The following is a 20,261-nucleotide window of genomic DNA, read 5'->3' on the forward strand; positions in this document are numbered from 1 at the left end:
AGAACTTTGAAACAAATGGGGTATGTGTGTACACACTGAGAAAACTGAAAATCTCTGTTCTCATAGTGGAAGTAACTTTGAGTTTGTGTCTGTTTTGTGTCATCTACTAAGAGGCAGCTGTGGTATGGAGAAAAAAAGACCCCTGGATGTGATGAGTCACGTCACTCCCGGTCCTTAATTTTCTCATCTGTGGAATGGAGAGGTTTGACTAAGTTATCCCCAAGGTCCTTTCCAGCTCGAAAATCCAATTATTCCATAATGAAGTGATCTGAATACATGCTTAGTAAATTGCAGAGCTAAAAATTCCAGTAAGCATAAACCTGAGGTCTTTTCTCATGTCAAGCCTCTTGCGGGTTAAACAGTAATTTTCCCCGTTACCTCAGTTCTCTTCTCAAGGGCATCCGTGCCAAAGGAGAATTGAGGGTTTCTCCTTTCTGCCATCAGTTCACATCGGCCTCATGGCTGAGGCAGAAATCACAGTGCTATCACCAGGAGAATACAGTGCTGATTTTAGGGAAATGAATAAGCAAGCTCAGAGAGGAAGACTTTATGTTAAAAATTCTGTCAGTTTAGAAATAGGGGGTGGCAAATCCAGCCTCAAACACAGAGGTCCAATTGTCTTTTCAGTTTGCACTGCTATACCCAGTGTCTGACAAGAAAGCCCTGGTGTGTGTCCACTGCCTGGCCTGCCTAGGGAGTTGGCCAGATCGTATTGCTTCTTGGCTTCACACTGTTTTACATTTAGGGTAACACAGCCACTCCACACTCAGAACAGGAAATGAAGACTCCAATCATACTGTTAGGATTTAATGGTGAGAATGGAAAAAAGAATATCTGCATAAGAGAAAGACTTTAACCAACAGTTTTTCCAAACCTCTCTCTTTTTTCTTTTTCTTTTTTTTTTTCTGGCCCAAATACCCACTTTTTTAACAGATGGGCGAAGTTTATTATAAACAAGAAGAAAAGTGATTTAAAGGGTCACGGGATCATGGGCTTATTGCCTACCACTGGGGTCACCCAGACTTACTCTAAGAAACAAAGCTATTAGAGCTGGTTTGATTACTCCTTAGTTTTGTCATTTCACCAAATCTCACTGGAGCCATGAGGAAAGTCATTGCCTTCAGGCTCACTCAAGCACAGAAGCACCCCTGCTAGCTGTGAGCAGGCCAGCTAGGGCTGGTAAACGGTCTCCTTTGTTTAAATTAAACATCCCTTCCCTTACTTTCTGTCCTTTTGGATTTCAGTCCTTTTGGACCTTCATGTCCTGGCTGGATCTTCAGTCTGATCAGAAGCCCCTTCCCCATCTCCAGATCCTGGCTCTGAACTTGGGATGTTATGATTGACAGGCCTTGCACAGGGTGACTGGAATCATAAATCTAACTCTTGGCCTGTACTGTACACATGATTGGCCATAAACTGGCTCTTTTACCTATACTTGGGGCAACAGACATCTCTTCAAAGCCCAGAAGCCTTCTAGGATCTGGAAAAGGATAGCTTCCAACACCAGATAAAACTTTAATGAGTCAGAAAAGAATACAGAACCATAAGCTGCCTTGGAAATCTGCTCAGCAGCCCAGCTGAGAAGAAGAATGCGTAGTTTTATGGAAGAACTGTGATAGTAAGAGAGTAGAAAGATGGAGTGAACTGGGTCATGCATGCTTGTTAAGTACTTTGTGCAAATATTTTTGTTTTTCTGGTCCCCCATTCCCCCATCCCTCCCCATCATCATTCCTATCACATAACAAAAACCAGCACTTCATAGGGCAAGAGAACGTGGAACTTTGATCCCAGCTCTTTCACAACCATGTGGCGGTTTTCACAGAAGAGAAAGCTCTGCCTACCTGAGTTTTTGTCAGGCAGTCGGTTTATCCTCCACACAATGGAGTTGAAGGCATGCTCATACTTCGCAGTTCCCAGAGTTACTCTCATGACAGGCTCAGAGCCAGACAAGCTAGTTGAGCCAAAACTTGCCCCCCGGTTCACTTTGGCTTTCAGAGACTTTTCCCCCAGGACACTTTCCCTGCGGAAGTTTTTCACCCACTCACTGGGCACAGGGTAGCGAACCATCACATTCTCACAGGGAACCTGAGTGAGAGGATCACAGTTAGAGGAGAAGCCAGATGACATCCTCAGCCAGCTCTGCACCTCCACCTCTGCCCCACTGATGCTTGCCACAGTCCTGAGTGTGAATGGCAAGGTCTTCTCGGCAAATACTGTCCTGAACCTCATTAGCTCAAGTCGGCAGGCGTCCAAAGGGTTGAACAGAATAACCCGTGAGCTGTTGAATACATCCTCATCCACACACCTGTGAAAATGGCACTCGTGGAGCTTGATCCACTTTGTGGTGGTGGTGGGCATGATGTCTTGCCGGGAAACGATTTCGTTGCCTTTGACAAGGACGTCATTGAGACCCAAGCGGCACTCGGCAAGGCCAGAGAGGAAACTCAGGATGTGGACCCGTGTCAAGACACGGTGCTGGAGAATCTGGTTGTCTCCTTTGCTCACAAGGCCAGAGAATTCATCTCGGACATCCACTGCAATCTCCTCTTCAAGGTAGTTCAAGCCAACTGTGCACAAGTCCATTGACAACACCGGCAGGTCCATGAGACGGTCCTGAACTGCACGGATGAAGCTCAGGAAGTCATCGTAATTGGTGGTGCCCAGCTTAATCACTTGTTCCCTCTCGGCCACGTGGGCCACGGCAGGTTTAGGCTGGTATTTCTTCTTCTCCTTGTAGGTGACGCGGTCTATCCGCAAGCTGTGGATCCTGCCATTCTCATCATAGTTTTGGAGCCGGGGCTCTGAAATCTCATGGCAGATCTCCAGCTTGAACTCACGGAATGGCTTTTCTAAGCCCTTCTCATAATACAGCTGCAGATACCCACTGTCTGTCAGTTTGATGTAGATGGGTCCCCAGTGCCTAGAGGACATGATGTTTTTCTTCTCAGGGATCCTAAGCATCATGGGCCAACCATCCTTGGGCTGGGACAGTGCGGAACCTGGTGGGTGGTCATCTAGTTCAGTCCAGGCTATTGGGTCATCATCAGGGAGTGTTGTACTCCCTAAGTGATCGGGATCCTCAAGTTGGAGTCGTTTGAGTTTTTCAACAGCATCACAGTGTGACTGGTTTTTGCTTGAATCATCAAAACTGATGGCATCCTTGTAGATGACAATGAGAGAATCTCTTTGGCTTTTGCCTGTGGTACCAGACATGGAATTGTCTTGGGAGCGCCTCTCCTGCTCCTCAAAGAAAGTGCGGAAAGGGTTTATAGGGGAGGGTTGTACATCCTGTAGAGTCTCATTCAGAAAAGGATTGGTTGCCCTCCAAAGAGGAGCCTCAGGCACGGAAGGCGGATGGTTTAAGGAGGAAATGTCCAGCTTCTGAACTTTGGAGAAGTTCATCAAAGTGCTCTTGGGACGTTCCCTCTTCTTAAATGACCCAGTTGAGTTACAAGGTACATCTGGGATCACAGATGGAAGAGGTGGTGTTTTCGGCTTCAGAGGAGAGGTGATTGGTGGCAAAGGGCTGCTGACTTCATTGTCATCAAAAGTGACCCAGCTAGGGAAACGAGCAGAGGTCACTAGAGTGGCGGGGTGTCCGTTCATAGCTGGACTGCTGGCCTGCCAGTTGATGGCCTCCATCTCTACCTCTTCATCTTCCTGAAGAGAGGAAGAATTGTCTAAAAGGAAAAGGAGAACATATGAAGGGCTGCTATTCAGGGCCTCTAGAGGTATAGGAATGAGGGATGACTAGAATTTTATATGGAATCCAGTAAATTCCAAAGCATTTCATTACTTGTCCTCAAGTGTTTCGTCTGGGCATAGCTCTCACAGTTTTGTAATAAGCAGTAAGAATACAAATGTCAATACAGAAGCACTGATAGGACCCAGGTCCCTTGCAATTTAACTCTTATACAGTCTCCCTTTATTTTATCGAAGTTTCTGGAATAGATTTTTTTTCCTTGACTCTAAAGTATGTATTCTTATATTTTAAACATTGAAAACTACCTCCTACATAAAATGATATAAAGCTGATCTCACTGAACAAAATAAGCCATATGCTCTAAGTGATAATATGATTGCAAATAATGTAATCGGAGAGATTTTTACCCAAATGTGGTAAATAAATATTAAAGACACAATGTTAACATCCTTAATATGAAATAAATTTACACAAGTGAATAACAAAAATACAAAATCTTGAAATACAGGCAAAGGACATATACAGACAACCCAGGAAAGAGAAAGGAAAAATGTCTAATAACCATGTAGAAAATGTTCAGTCTCACTAGTAATAAGAAAAACGTAAATTAAACCCCAAAAATCAGTGAAGATTTTTAAAGTTTTAGTATTCGATGAGGGTAAAGGTGCTATAATATGAACAGTAAATAGACCCTTAATGGGACCATAAGTTGCTACAAACTCTCTGAAAATGGTTTGGCAATTTGTATTAAGGGTCTTACAAATATTCATGAACAATGACTTAGTAATCTCACCCTAAGGAAATAAATCCAAATTAGGAACCAAGTTTTGGGTGAACGTTAAGAAACTGAGGCATACAATGGAATAACAAGCAGCCATTAAAATGTTTACAAGTTCATATAACATGAGAAAATGCTCCTGACATTAATCTCTTCTTTTTTCTCTAAAATACTTTTCCATCTTGGGGTTTAATTTATGGGAAAAAAAAAAAAGATTATTACAAATAAAACTCCACCCTAGCAAGGCCTTCGAGGAAGGAGATACAGGAGTTGAGTTTCGATGCAGGAAGACCCAGACCTTTTCAGTAAAGACGCTGTGTGTCTGCTGGGGTTATGGGAAGGAGGAGGAAATGAGGCCTTTATAAAGCAAGGAGTGGATTCTGAGGAAGGAATGGCACAGAAAACAAATCTGTATTTGGCATATAGTAAATGCTCAGTGAAGGACTGTTAATTGAATGAGTGAGAAAAGAAACTTTGCTTTGGAGCAGTTCTATTCTCTCTGTCTCTGGAGGAATGTGTATGGGGATCTCTGCCGCCATTCCACCCACTGTTTTTACTGCCAGAAATTTGGAATCAAAGAGAAATGAATACTCAAATGGTTAAGTCAAATAGTTGGCTTTTCTTACCATCCTGCTAAATCTTCACGAATATCATATCCAACCACACCAAATGAGCAATGTCACATATAATTAAACATGTAATTACACATGGATGGGATGGCTGCCTCTCATCCATCTCTCAAAGTATATTTATTCAAACAAATAGCAATTACCTCTACTGAAAACATCAGTTTGAAAATATAAGCTAAATGCATGCATGAGTGAGCATACATACATACCCACATTCGCCCCAGAAATATAATGAGCAAAAAGTATTTTCTATATATGCAGCATCACAAAAGAATTTCAAAGCATTATAAAATGAAAGATGAGACTCTCCTTCAAATTAATCATTAATCCACTTTTGTAGATGCATAAGTGATTTATTTTCTAGAAAATGAAGGGAAAAGGGTCAGAAAACAATCCAGGTTTGTAGGACTTATATTTTATTACTACTACAACTGCTGCTGTTGTTGTTGTAATGAAGCCTAAAGGGAACAATGTGGCCCTGAGTAAAATACAATCACTTCCTTGGAACAGTAACTAATCCTCCCTAGAGAACTGGCAAAAGGGGTGTATCGCAAAATGCATCACTTTCTAATGAAGCAGCTCTATGGAGCTTTTGTAAGCAGTATTTCCACCCAGACAGTCTGGTATTGACCCACCCCTTGTGCCAGGGATATCCTTTTTGCCTTGGAGCTCATTACTACTCCCTAGTTCAAAACGTGCCCTAAGTCCTTTTCCTTTGGAGGGTGGCTTTCTGCCAAAGCTGTTTATTCTTGCTGCTAAAGGATTCTCTTCTGTTGGGAGACTTGTCCCCAAAATAGCACTTCTCATCTTCCTCTCCCAAACCAAAAAAAGGGGGGAAAAAGGCCGCTGTCTCCACTGAAGATAATTTTCTTACAATAAATTTGTTTTTAAGCCAAGTTACTTGAGATCACACCAAGTCCTACACAGTTGTGAAGCATTTGACTCTTAATACAATTTAAATGAAGTATCTTTAAATTTGGGGGGAAATTTTTTGAATTAAATTAATTTCTAGAGATTCTACATTCTCTTAGACAGCCATCAAAAAGTTTCAAAAGACTTATAAAGTCTCTCCTTTGGCATTTTCATCTTCCATGATTACAACCTGTTTTAAAAATCCATCCTTTGGGATGATAGTGGGGTATAGGTCAAATTTCTGAAAATGAGAATTTGTTTTTCTACAAAATCACTTATAAAGAAAAAATATCTTAATAAAGACACTTTTATAGGGCTTCCTTGGTGGCTCAGTGGTTGAGAATCCGCCTGCCAATGCAGGGGACACAGGTTCGATGCCTGGTCCGGGAAGATCCCACATGCCGCGGAGCAACTAAGCCCGTGCACCACAGCTACTGAGCCTGCGCTCTAGAGCCCACGAGCCACAACTACTGAGACCGCCCCATGACTACTGAAGCGCAGCCAAAAAAAAAAAAAAAGACACTTTTATAGATGAAAAGCAAAAGTGATCCATAGTTCATATAGGTCATAGTGGTTCATATTTTCATATGAAAATAAAGCATTTCTTGAGGTGAACCTAAGGACCGCCAAATAGTACTTTTAAAAATTATCCCCTGTTAACACTGACTTCCCTATTTGTGAGTTCTAATTTTTTTTTTCATTTATCACTGACTGAAGGACATCCTCAATTGTTTTTATAAAGGTTAAGTCATATATTTTCTGAGCCTCTTTTTATTAAAGAATGGTCTTTGAGACTTTCACATATGAAGAAAATGACAATCTGTATGTAAAATTCCTTGGGGAAAGTATTTGTATAAGACAAAAATTCAACCTCTTTAATATATAATGACAGTGTATCCTTAATAAAAATCATACACCCTCACAATAAAATAGGATGAAAACAGACTATTCACTAATGAAGAAATATAAATATCTAATAACTCATTGGAAAAAAGAGTTTAACCTTATAAAAGAATAAATACAGGACTTCCCTGGTGGTCCAGTGGTAAAGAATCCGCCTTCCATTGCAGGGGATGCGGTTTGATCCCTGGTCGGGGAACTAAGATCCCACATGCTGCAGGGCAACTAAGCCCGTGCACCTCAGCTAGAGAGCCCAAGTGCTACAAACTACAGAGTCCATGTGCTCTGGAGCCTACGTGCCACAACTAGAGAGAGAGAAGCCCGCGCGCTACGACGAAAGATCCCACGTGCCACAACTAAGACCCAACGCAGCCAAAAATAAATTAAAAATAAATTAATTAAGTAAACATTCTTTTTGGCAGTACACGGGCCTCTCACTGCTGCGGCCTCTCCCGTTGCGAAGCACAGGCTCCGGACGCGCAGGCCCAGTGGCCATGGCTCACGGGCCCAGCTGCTCCGCGGCATGTGGGATCCTCCCGGACCGGGGCACGAACCCGTGTCCCCTGCATCGGCAGGCGGACTCCCAACCACTGCGCCACCAGGGAAGCCCTAAACATTTTTTTAAAAAAAAGAATAAATACAATTCTCCCTGTGTCAGAGAGACAAAGACTTAGAAAGAATAATAATCATTACTGGTGACACATGGAAATTTACACTCTATAATGTAAGCGTTAAAAAGAAATCTTTCTGGAAGGCAATTTGAAAATTTGTACAAAAGTCTCAAAAAAAATAATCCAAGAATTCTACTTATAGGCTTTATCTAAGGAAAGAACAGGACAGACATGTAATGATGTATATAGTGGTATGTTTATCATAGCAGTATTTGTATCATGGAAAAATTGGAAACAAATGTCCAATAATGGGAGATTGGTTAAATGGAATCTCATGCATCAATCAAGACAATGCTATTGATGATGTTAATTCACTGGAAGCTGATCATGATATATATTGTTGAGTGAATAACAAGAGCCTACAGTGTGGAGTCAGGCTGCCTGGGTTTCAATTCCGTGTCTGCAGCTTATTAGCTATGTGACTGGGCAAGTTGTTTAATTTCTCTGCGTCTCAGCTTTCCCACCTATGAAACTAGAAGAATATTAAATCCTACCTAACAGGGTTGCTGTGAAAATTTAATACAGATGTTAGAATTGTATTTGGCAAATAATAAATGTTCAGTAGATGTTAGCTGCTATAACTACTGCTGCTGTTGCTACTGCTGCTAGAATGATACATATTCATGATATAAAGTGTATATATGTACTAAAAAGCTTTTTGATGTGAAAACAAATGTCTCATGTGGGGTAAGAGGTGATCTTTAAAATTCTAAATCTGTATTCTTTTTTAAAAAATGCTGTATTGCTTACAAAATAAAGAAATATTAAGAAGTCAAAACCTATCTTTATTCCTCCCACTGATTGACCTTAGAGCAAGAAAGCCAACAGCTTCACTGTAGTCCATGTTGATAATGCAGCAGTTAGATCCCTAAGACACTTATGACTGGTGTGGCTGGTAAGGGAAACAATAAGGGGGGAAAAAGTCTGGAAAATTTCTCCACTAAGAAATCGGCAAAAACTAATGATCTTTAGAACAACATTAACTATCATCCACAATTCCGTTTTACTGACTTATTAAAATATAACCAAAACTCCAGCATCATTTTAATTACTCTCTCTTCCATATTGCTTTTAGTATTATGAGTTGGCCTCTGCCGAATAAAATCCATGGATGAAGATTAGGTTCTTATTCTACACCACAGGGAGAATTTCCAGTACCTAAGAGCTTCCTTAATGCCTTTACTGATGCAAACTAAAGAGAAATGGTGGATTCTTTTAATGTTAGACCACTATCTTTTTATTTTTTTTTTTTTTTTTTGCGGTATGCAGGCCTCTCACTGTTGTGGCGTCTCCCGTTGTGGAGCACAGGCTCCGGACACACAGGCTCAGCGGCCATGGCTCACGGGCCCAGCCACTCCGCGGCATGTGGGATCTTCCCGGACCGGGGCACGAACCCGTGTCCCCTGCATCGGCAGGCGGACTCTCAACCACTGTGCCACCAGGGAAGCCCGACCACTATCTACTTTAAATACCACAAAGATTAAATTAATTGATTACAACGGCAATCAAAACCACCAAACTGAAGAAAAAGTAAGCACTATGGGGAAAAAAATCAGATTCTATGATATTTTGAATACAGCAGACAGTCTGCCATCTTCCTCCCCCATTTGTTAACCTAATTTGTTAAATGCAATGACAAGTGCAAAAAACTTATTGAGAGCTGTTCGCTGGAATTTACGAGCAGTGGCAAGAACAAATATTCTCAGATTACTGTGGTTTTCTCAACATGAGATAACAGTCACTGTTGCAAGAGAGCATACACTGTATGACCAGACTCAGATGCACAGTAGGCACTTAAATATTTGAGTAGTAATCTGCAAAGCAAGAGGAGGAACACAGAATTTTCAGGCTTGAAGAGATTTTAGAAATAATAAAACTCGACCCCTTCATTTTGCTGAGAAGACCAAGGCTCAGCGAGTTTAATTCAACTGCCCAAGATGAAATTAAAAGTCAAGTCCCACTTTTAATATTCATTAACTGGTAATTTCTTAATGCTTGTTCATTAGATTAAAATCCGATTAACTTACCTTTGAGATTGGCAAGAGTCATCTTGACACAAAACTTTTTAGGAGCGTTGTTCAGTGGTAGAAAAGAAGTTAACTAAACAGGATTGGCATTTATACAGGGAAGCCTCTGGGCATAAAGTCTTCCCCTGATAATGTGAATGTGTATGGGTGAGAGAAAGGAGTTACTCATCTGAACCTTATCAAGGGAGCTTCTAACTTGGATAAAATAAGCTGAGGCCTGCTTAATCATCACAATACACTGATAAAAAGGAGAGTCAGAGGGTCTGAGTCTATTTATCTGTCCTTCCGCATTGTCGCGGAGAGGGGATGCTTTGATGCTGGTCAGAGATATCCCCAAAGTGAAGAAGTCAATTCATCAAACTACCACTTAACCACTACTTGACAGAATCCCTATCAAGAACATTTTACACTGCATTCTGGGTTTTATTTGCTAAGAGGACCTAAGAAGCGGTACTGAGCACCTTCAAATGACTGGTCCAGCTCACCCTGCCAACTCCCTCCCTGCTTATCAAGACTGACCTAATACATTTCATCACCCTTTTTTTTTCTCTCATAAAAGCAAGCATCAGACTTTAAGTTTGATGAATGGCCCAGGAACATCCCCAATATCTTGTGTTCCAAGTCTGTTCTAAATTTTTTAAATCTGGTTCTAAACTTTTGCCTGTTTTACCATTGCCCATTTCCCCATGGCTTCTTCAATATTCAACCTTTGGATCCCTGCTTTTGGCTTCTTCCTCTAACAACTGAACTTCCACTCAACTGGCTTACTGGTTTCCCTGGCTTAATTTGCCTTTCTGATATCAGCTTCTTATGTTGTCTTAGATGAAGGCTCTATTCTCCCACCTGGGCAGAGATCCCACTGGAACCCCTTGCTGTTGTCTGACAGGCCCAACTTCAGTTCCCCAGCAGAGGTCATAGGCAAGGGGCAGGGCTGGATTCCAATATCTACGGTAAATTGAAAAACTGGCAATCCATTTAATAAATTAATCTCTTAACATAAATCAATCTCTTAACATTTTATATATCAGGGCATCTCAGAGGCTTAACTAGTGATGATACCTGCTGACCTAACCTAACCTGTGTTTTATTTATTTTTTATTGCCATAGCAAAAAGCCCCCTGCATTTCCTTCCCATCCTAAACTATTTTCCAAGCCCACCAAAGAGGAGTAAACAAAGAGGAGTTTCTAGGGTCTGAGCCCTTTTGGATGGACTGTGAAACTCTCTGCTTAATGGCCTGTCAAACTCTTCTATGATGTGACAAGAGAGTGGAAAGGGCTCTTTTGGTTCAGGAGCTTAAAAGAGAAGGGAGTAGCATCCAGATGTTACTGTCAGGGAGAACGTATGGTAGAGGCAAGGGAAAAAAGGGGTCTTCATCCTGACTCTGATTTGAGCATAGTTCTTATGCCTAGGAAGTGCCAGCGCTGGGGACTGGGAAAACGACTGCCTGGAGGGGCACTGGGTAAGTTCCTAGAAACAGTGGCAAGCCTACAGTGCTCGTGCCCTTACTGTGACCAGGACAGGTCACTCCCCGGGACTGCCTGTCCCACTGCCACAGTGGAAGTCTCACTTGCGTGTGCCCCCAGGTCCTTACTCACTATTCACCTGGTCACCACGTGAGGACACACCGCAGCAACAAGCCAGGATACTTGTAAGCTCCAAGGAACCACTGGACCCCTAAGCGGGTGAGGGAACAGACAAGGTCCTGGGCTTGAGTGAAGAACTAGGGTGAATCAGTATGCCCTAAATTAGGGTTAAAAGGGACTAAACCGTACATGCTGTTACATTTGGTCAGAGATCTCAGTTTTTGTTTGGTTTTTTTTTTTTGCGGTACGCGGGCCTGTCACTGTTGTGGCCTCTCCCGCTGCGGAGCACAGGCTCCAGACGTGCAGGCTCAGCGGCCATGGCTCACGGGCCCAGCCGCTCCACGGCATGTGGGATCTTCCCGGACCGGGGCATGAACCCGTGTCCCCTGCATCGGCAGGCGGACTCTCAACCACTGCGCCACCAGGGAAGCCCAGAGATCTCAGTTTTTAAGAGCCTCATCACTCTTACATGAACAGGTAAAATCAGGTTTCACGTTTGGCAGGATGATCCCCAAATCCTGGAACTTCTGAGGAAGGTAAAGACACATCTTACTACTTTTACCATTTCTTAACTCCAGTAGTAAGAAACAGAGAAAAGGACCAGACTTATGAAGGATTAGGGAGCACCCAAGGATAAGGGCTTGACTGTCCTCCCTGTTATGTTGGTGAGTAACAGAAAACAGAACTATGCCTCAGAGAGCATGTCAAAGCGGCCAAATGGAATTCACCTAGAGGTTCAGTCTCACCAATGGCTTTGTCATCTCCCTCTCTGCTCCCTTCAATACACGGGTCTACTTTTAACTGGTACTAATGTCCTGCCAATCAGTCTACAGAGCTGGGACTCATCATCCTCTTTGCATATAATACTTCTAACTCTGACGTCCACTGCACGGGTCATGGAGCACCTGCACCATGGGCATGGACCCCTGCCTACTTATTCTGGGGGTGGAGCTTGGGAGTCTCACCTAACCCTGATGAACTTACACACTTTAAGCACACACAGCAATGCCTTCTTTCCCTTCACTGTCCTGAAACAGTTACAGGCAGAGCCATTCTACTGTAGACCAGATTCAAAGTCTGATCATTTTGAACCTTAGCGATGGGAAGTGCTACTTCTCCACAGCTGATTCTGTAAATTTGGTCAGGCGGCAAAGAAACAGCACTGGGGGCTCTCATGCATTATTACATTTGCTTGTGTACATGTGTATTTATTGGGAATGAGAAGAGCAGGCATTCTGACTGAGTCTGTATCAGGCCTATCTTCCATTTGTTAACTTGGCTAGGCTATAACACACCCTGCAGGAGGAATTCAAAAGGTCTGTTGGGATGGGGGTATAGTCAGCTGGGCTAAGCTCACCCATAGAAAGGTTAGGGGGAATTCTTGCAAGCTGAAAGGATCCGTACAAATGATCTCCTTTCACCTATATTACCCAAAGCTCACTGCTCTTTATGTGGATTTTCCAGCGATGGCAACAGCAACAAAATAACCAAACAGCTCCTGTATGCCGTAAGCCACTTCTTTTCTATTGAATTTCGAGTAGGTAATTCGATTTCATTTCAGTACTTGTCCAGCTCCCTTTTAGTTACCAAGATCAAAGGAGACATTCTTACAGACTGACAGTAGGTGCGATTTATAAACTGTAAACATACCAAATTAAAATAACCTAGTAGGAAAACAACTAATTTCTAGCATGACAACAGATTTATTCTGGCAGGTAGAGATCTCTTTGTACTCCTGAACCTGTCAAGTTTTTCAGAAGAACTCATAAGGCAAACAGAGTGAAAAGCTATTTCCAGATGATTCATACACAGACTCAGTACTTTTCCTCACTTGCTCCAGGACCCTCACCATCCAGCATATATACACCAGTGTCTCCTGGGTGGACACAAGGCCCATAATAGAAAAGACGGCTTAAAAGTGGCTTGTACTAATGCTGGCTTGAGCTCCAGGCCCCATGCTTGTCTTCACCACCTATTTTGTGCCACTGCAGGCAGCAGAGGGGAAAGCTTGGACTTGGGCTCTGGAGTCAGATTGACCTGGCCCTGCTTTAGAAAACTGTGTGATCTTGGGCACATTACTTAACCCTCTCTAAACTTCATATTTATCACCTCTTAAGGGGGAATAATAATAGTACCCACTTTGTAGAGTTGTTGTGAGGGTAACAGAGATCGTTAAAGGACATTGAATTTAATTAACCCGTAGCACAATAAATGTTAGCTGTCACAATAAAAAATATGTAAATATTATTATTATTTCAGAATTCTTAAGGAAGCAAAAAAGAGGAAAGAGGGGAAGAAGTGGGAGAAAAAAATGCCTTTGAAGTTTCATTAGAATCAAGGGAAAGTGGGATGGAGAAAGAAAGAAGAATGTTTGTCTCAGGTTATGAGTCCATGAATCCAAATCTTTCCATAATTATTGCAAAGGCTTGGGAATTACAAGAGATGTAAGAGTCTGCATTCGTGAAGTCACTGTGATTGTAACAAAACAGCACTAGAATCTACCATATAACGGAAGTGCTAAGTCATGAGTACACTCTGGTCAAGATAGGACATGCAACTTTCTATTACCCCTAAGAATTGCCTTTGTAATTGCTGGGCAGGTCTAAGATGTTATAGTATTCCAGAGAAGCAGTCCCCAAAGGAGAGCAGCACACCGAAGGAGGTACAGGATGATCCACTGGGGTGGAGGGAGAAAATATCAGAACTTCTATTTTTGTTGACTTTTTTTTAAATTAATTTTTATTGGAGTATAGTTGCTTTACAATGTTGTGTTAGTTTCTACTGTACAGCAAAGTGAATCAGCTATATGTATATATATATATATATATATATATATATATATCTCCCCTCTTTTCTGGATTGTTGACTTTTTAACCCATCCTTTAAACATTTCTAACTTTTGTTTATATGTTAGAAACCATATACTAAAATACTTGCTTGTAATTTATAAATATATTTATAATATAGTATATTTATAAACATACAAATATTAGAGGCTCACAATCAAACCTTTGGAGATCACGACCAAACATTTGGAGAAGGCTAGTTCAGTGCACTAGGCATATTTCAAATACTCAGCATGGGTGCACACACACACAAAGCTCTCACCTCTTCCCTGTCCTCTGTAAGAGTTGGCCATTGTAACCAGAAAAATGGCCGTGGTTGTCAGTCCAAAGGGAAAGGTGCTTTGGCAAATAAGAAGGATCTATTACTCCCTTAAACTCTCCCATGATTTGGGCAATAATTGACTCATACATGCTCCAGCTCCCTGGTGGCCATGCTAACAACCTATCCTGGCCTTTCCATGTTGCTTTGAATCTAGCTAAGCATGACTTGACCACCACCCACCTTGCTCTCTAGAAAGTTTTAAAACCAGTCTTCCAATTCTGCAAAAATTATAAAACTGGCCGAAACAAGTAACTATTGGAGTTGCTGCCAGGGCCAAGGATTATGCGACCTCACTATCACAACAAAGGTCTTTTGATGTCCCTTTCTTGGTTATACTCTTGGTGTCCAATAAATACATAGCAATGGAAGGAAGAGGGTCTGTCTGTGAGATCTTGACTCATGCCAGGGTCATCACTAGCTTTATAGCAAATATCTATTGAATTAAATGCTTTAACTCTCCTATTGCTCAAATAACAGGTTGAGACTGTTACTTTTGCTTTCAATGAGTCTTAGAGGAAAAGTCAACCCACACGATTCAGAGGGGAAGAACAAAGTCGATACAGCAAACAATATACAGGGAAGGAATACTGTATTACCTTCCCTGCAGCCCTCCCCTGCTCCTTGGGGTAACAGCATCACAACTGAACTTTTCTCCTCTCATGCATGTCTTTCTGAAGTGTCAGTGAAGGTGCCCCACCCAGGATGCATATGACCCAAGAAAAGTCAGATTCTTGTTGGAAATTTTGAATGGACTAACTCAAGTGCAAGAAAGTGGTGGGAGCCGAGTTATTCAGATGGAGGCACCCTGAAGAGTCTGCACATAGGTCCTTGCTGACTTGATCCTGAAGGATGCTAAGGTTCCCGGCCATCTGTGGGAGACGGCAAAAATGGCCACAGATTCTTCCTTTCTCTATCCGTGCTCTTGGGCAGTCCCCCACACCCCCACCACATTGACTCTGAGCTAGGGCATGTGATTACATTGACTTTGAGCTACAGCATGTGATTTGCTTTAGTCAAGATCAAATACATCACTAGCAGAAACTTGAAAAGTGCTTGCATGCTGCGGCTTGCCCTCTTTTGCTCTACTTGGAACCCCGAGACCATCATTCAAACAAGCCTACAGGGAGATGAGTGACCACATGGAGAAGTAAGGCGCCCTAGCCAACCAGGCAGCTGATCGCAGACGCACGAGTGAGCGCCTAAGGAGATCAGCTCAGCCTAGTATAGACGGGGAATTGCTCAAGCGTGCCCAGATTGCTGATTTGCAGCATCTTGAGCTAATAAACAAAGGGTTGTTTAGGGGGGCCACTAGTTTTCAGGGTGGTTTGTAACATAGTAAAAGCTGATACACCAACTTCCTGAAGCTTCAGTTCTCAGCTTTTCTTCTGATTCTGTAAACAACTATATCCTTAAAATAAATTCCTGTCACTTAAAGGTAGTACAGTTGGCTTCTGTTCCTTGCAATCCAAGCTCCTTAGCAACCAGGCAGAAGACAGATGAAAAGATCTTTGTAGGAACCATGGGCAGACATAAATTCCTAGAACCTTCCAAACTCGTCTGGCTATTGAGCAAAAATATTTCCATTTTATTGCTCCTCTTTACTCTCCCTTGCTCTTTTCACAAGGAAATAGAACAGTATTCTTCTTGCTTATATAATACAAGACACTTACTTCAAACTCTGTAAGTTTGGAAGGAAGGAATTTTAAGACTCTCATCCCTAGAATTGTCATCTTTGGCCCAGGTCACCCTAGGCATAAACAGGTAGGAAGTGGATAGGCCCTGAGTGCATTGTCAAGTGGTCAAGAGTACGGACTCCAGCTTCAGGCTGGCTCATATCCTGGCTACTCCTTCTCGCTCTGTGACCTTGGGCAAGTTACTTAATGCAGGCTTCAGTTCCCTCAACTCTAAAATGGAGATAATAATAGTACTTACCTCTTAAGTTGTGGTGAGGACTGAGTTAATGTATTTAACGTTTGCATAGCAAACATTATATAAATATTTAGTAGTGTTATTATCACAATTATTCCTTAGAGTCCAGGTACCCTTGGGGAAGATTTTGAAAAGAGACATTTGGCATTGTGGGAACTTTGATAAAGCCACAGAACAGAAGGTTTTATTTCTAGTCCTGGCTCTGCCGAAAACCCCCTGTGGTTTTGGGTAAGTCTCTCTGTGCCATTTCCCCATTTAACATGGGATAATCATAATCCCCATTCTAGTTTGGAAGCAAATATGAAATAACACATGTAAGCATGCTTCTAAACATTCAGAAGTGCTCAACCACTGTTTGGTAACGCCTGTGATTACTTTTCACATAGTGAGGTAGTTTTAGGTTCCAAGTGAGTCCTACAATTCTTCACGCTGTGTGAGTGGGTCTGAGGTGGGCAGTTATTGCATTTTAGAGATAGAAGACCATAAAAGTGCAGAAAGCAGTCTTGGAATAAAGACTTCTTTACAAAGATATTAAACCAAAACTTGTGTGTTGAGAGGCTTGGTTACATATCAGATTGAAGAGGCCATGGCCTTTTCAAAAGTCTCCCAGAAAGTGTTAAGTGTTTCTAAGAAGGGAAATGAAATCAAGTAACTAGAGAACAGAGGAAAGTAGAAGGACAAGAACACTTTCATACCCTTATACATCCTGAACTGACAGATGTCCTTTAATTGACTTGCTCCCCAACTGTCCCAGGGACCAAGGCTGAGTGTTCTTTACCTCAGCTGGGGACAGCTCAAGGTTTAAGGCCCACAGAACCTAATGTACTCCCATGTGAGTTCATTTTAAAACAAACCATTTTCATGAATGTTCCAGTCACCAAGTTCTAAAGTAAATAAATTTCGTTTCTATAATACAAAGAAGGTAAAACGTTTTGATAATTTTAAGAAAGAAGTTGTATTTTAGAAAACTTGGATGGTGCAGAAATACAGACAATTAAAAGCACCTGAATCTTGCCGCCACCTGATATGACTGATGTCACCATCATAGTGTGCTTCCTTCAAGCTCTCTCACTCTGCACATAACACATTCATGAACACACACCTCTCTACAAAGTAGGGATTATTCTGCATATGCAGTTTTAGGGCCTAGGTGTTTTGGCTTAATGTTCTCAGATGAGAATTTTCATGGGACACCATTCAAAACAAGTAAGTGCCAGTAATTGTTGGCAGGATCTGACGGAGGTGTTAGTATGAGCATTATGTTTGCTAAAAGAGTTTGGACTGCAGAGCATGAAAATATATTAATTCCAGTTCATGTATTCAATGTCTAGCCGCCTCAGGGGGGATATGCAGAAATTCCATATCAGGGGGGATATGCAGTAAAGTAATAAGAAAGTATGACACCGGATGAAGGATGATCAATGCTGATGATTTGTTTCATGAAGTAAATTTGACTCCTGTTGACATTTAAAGTCAGGGACTGCAGTAGACAGGGATGAGGTAATGGGATTAGGACTTCTATCTCCAAACCTAAAGCTTCTTGCCCCGCTGTGACACACAGAGATGTTGACAAACATGCTGCCTTCCATTCTGTAAAAACAGTACCCTTTGTGTCCTCACGGAGGGCCTTTCCTGGGGGTCATAATGAATCTCTTCTGCAGCTGGACACACAGCCGGCTGATCGGTACACGTGGTTACTTGTTGCCTCTTCTTCTTTGCATATATGACAGAAGTCAAGTGAAGGACATAAAGCCAGAAGCATCAGCCCACCTCTAAGCCAGAACCTCAGTTACATCATAGGGTGGGGCGCACAACCTAAAACACGGAGGTTTGCTGCCTCAAAGACTTTTTAAAAGCATGCCATATAGCATAGGAATTGCCATCCTATCTTTAAGAGCAGACTGTGGTAAATACACTAGTCAGCATGGATTTAATAAAGGTTGTTAGCAAATAAAGAATAAATAGTCCCAAAAATATTTAAAGAGGAAGAATGTACTCTAAATCCTTAAGATTTCTGATTAAGATTAAGAGGGGTTAGGAGTGTGTATGAGGAGATAGGTACAAACTGTCTTTAGAATCAGGGCGAAACTGAGTCAGGGAAAGAGATCTTTATGGTGTTAGTTTTTCTTCAAAGCATTTAATTTGGGATTGGATTATCTAACCCTACAGAGCCCATGGGGACTTTTGGAGTGTGTCTGGAGTATTCTGGTGATTTCAGGAGTAGACTTTGGGTTTTAGGGCAGGAGAGGTTGCTGGAAGGAGAGAGGATAATAGCTCACCATGGCCACCACCTCCAAGACAACAGCAGTGGCAAAGCTGACACTCACCAGTCACGTATCACATGTCATGTATTACCTGTCAGGTGCTCTGCCTAGGCCTGTACCAAAACCATCTCATTTGATCCTGGAGACACCTACATGAGGTAGCTCCTACCATTATCCCTATTCTATTGATGGGGACACAGGCATAGAGGTTAGATGACTAAATCAATGTCACAGACAAGCAAGTGGTGGCATTAGGATCTAAACCCTGGAGGTTCGAATTCACAACCCTCAGCTTGACCCCTCCCGTATACTGCAGCTCAGTGTCTTTAGAACTATCTAATCTTGAACAAGTAACCCAATTTCTGTCTCAGTTTCCTCGCTTTTAAAGAGGATAATAATAATCCAGTCTATCTACCACAGTACGGTTGTGAGGATCAAATGAGACACGTGAATGCACGCGATTGCCATTTGTAGAATATGGCATGCTCTACAGTTTAAATTATTTTTATTATTACTGATGAAAGGAAGAGAAAGAGAGTACTGATTTCTTCATTTTGAGGGTTTGGGTTTTTTATTTTGGCTTAGTATAAAAATTTTAACAATCAACATAAGGCAATGAAAATAACTGATATGCACTAGTAGGTACATTAAGTATTGATAAAAAGCAGAAAACACTCCCTGTATCAGGAACCTGTGATTAAGAAAGAAAAAAAAAAAAACAGTGATTATTTTGACAGGACAGTGACTTAGAATAGCTCTTTGTGGGGCTTGGTAGCTCTGGTGATAAAGCTCCTCTAACTGCTGGCGGACAAGTGACACTTCCCTTTCCGGAAATGGAAATGAACTCTCAAGGATTTGTGACTCTCCAGATAATGACTTCCTGCTCCACAAAAACAAAGCCCAGCCGCTGAAATAACAACCTATCTCTGGTCCCTATTCAACATCCTAGGGCTGCCATTCTTAGTCTGGTCTGAAGGAGGCTTCTCCAGCTCCAGGCCTCTAAAGCCTCACTATTCCAGAGATAGACAAAAATGCCAGAATTTAAAAGCCAAGGTTAGAAAGAGTTACAAGAGTTACCTCTGGGCAAAGTCACGCTGCACTCAGACTTGATCTGTTGGAAGTCATTCAACTCCCAAGCAGGCCTGGAGTCCCTGGTCCATACCTCTATCACAGCACACACAGGCAGATCCCTTTGTGTTTATTTTCCAAATATGGCCAGTAAGTTCCTAGAGAAGAGAAGCTACATAAAAGCCTTTTGAACTGAATTGCACTAGGGACTTCATCTAGGAACCCAATGTTGGGACAGAGGGAAAAATGAGCCTCTCCTGAAATTAAATGATAAAAGGATCAAGAAAGAAGAGTTTAGTCATCCACCATTAAATGGTTTGTGAATGTGCTGCTCTCAGAGATTTAGGAAACACCTAAAACCAATCAAAGGTGACTTGGATATAATTTCAGAAAGATTTGATAGGAGTGAGTCTAAAGTCTACTATTCATTATAGTCTACTATTCATAATCTAATTACATAGAAGTTTAAAAACTTTTTTTTAAACACAAATAATCCATGTCCATTGAAGAAAATTTACAAAATACAGAAAAGCGAAAAAAATAATAAAAAGCACCCAAAGTTCCACGTTTACCACCAAAATATGAGACATCTGTGCTGTTATGAAGGTTGATGAAGGAGAAAATGAAA

The 20,261-nt window shown here is 41.8% G+C and overlaps 1 protein-coding gene across 5 annotated transcripts in view; it reads right to left on the reverse strand.

Moving 5' to 3' along the window:
* Positions 1–20,261, reverse strand: part of STON2 (stonin 2) — a 154,725-nt gene that overhangs the window by 16,173 nt on the left and 118,291 nt on the right. For all 5 annotated transcript variants that reach the window (XM_029238558.1, XM_029238559.1, XM_029238557.1 and 2 more), the window contains one exon: positions 1,842–3,680. In XM_029238558.1, coding sequence (XP_029094391.1) covers positions 1,842–3,680 — 1,839 coding nt within the window. The remainder of the gene's footprint in view (positions 1–1,841; positions 3,681–20,261) is intronic.

The sequence above is a fragment of the Monodon monoceros genome, unplaced genomic scaffold, assembly GCF_005190385.1.
Source record: "Monodon monoceros isolate NGI ecotype Baffin Bay Population unplaced genomic scaffold, NGI_Narwhal_1 Super_Scaffold_21, whole genome shotgun sequence".
Taxonomy (NCBI): domain Eukaryota; kingdom Metazoa; phylum Chordata; class Mammalia; order Artiodactyla; family Monodontidae; genus Monodon; species Monodon monoceros.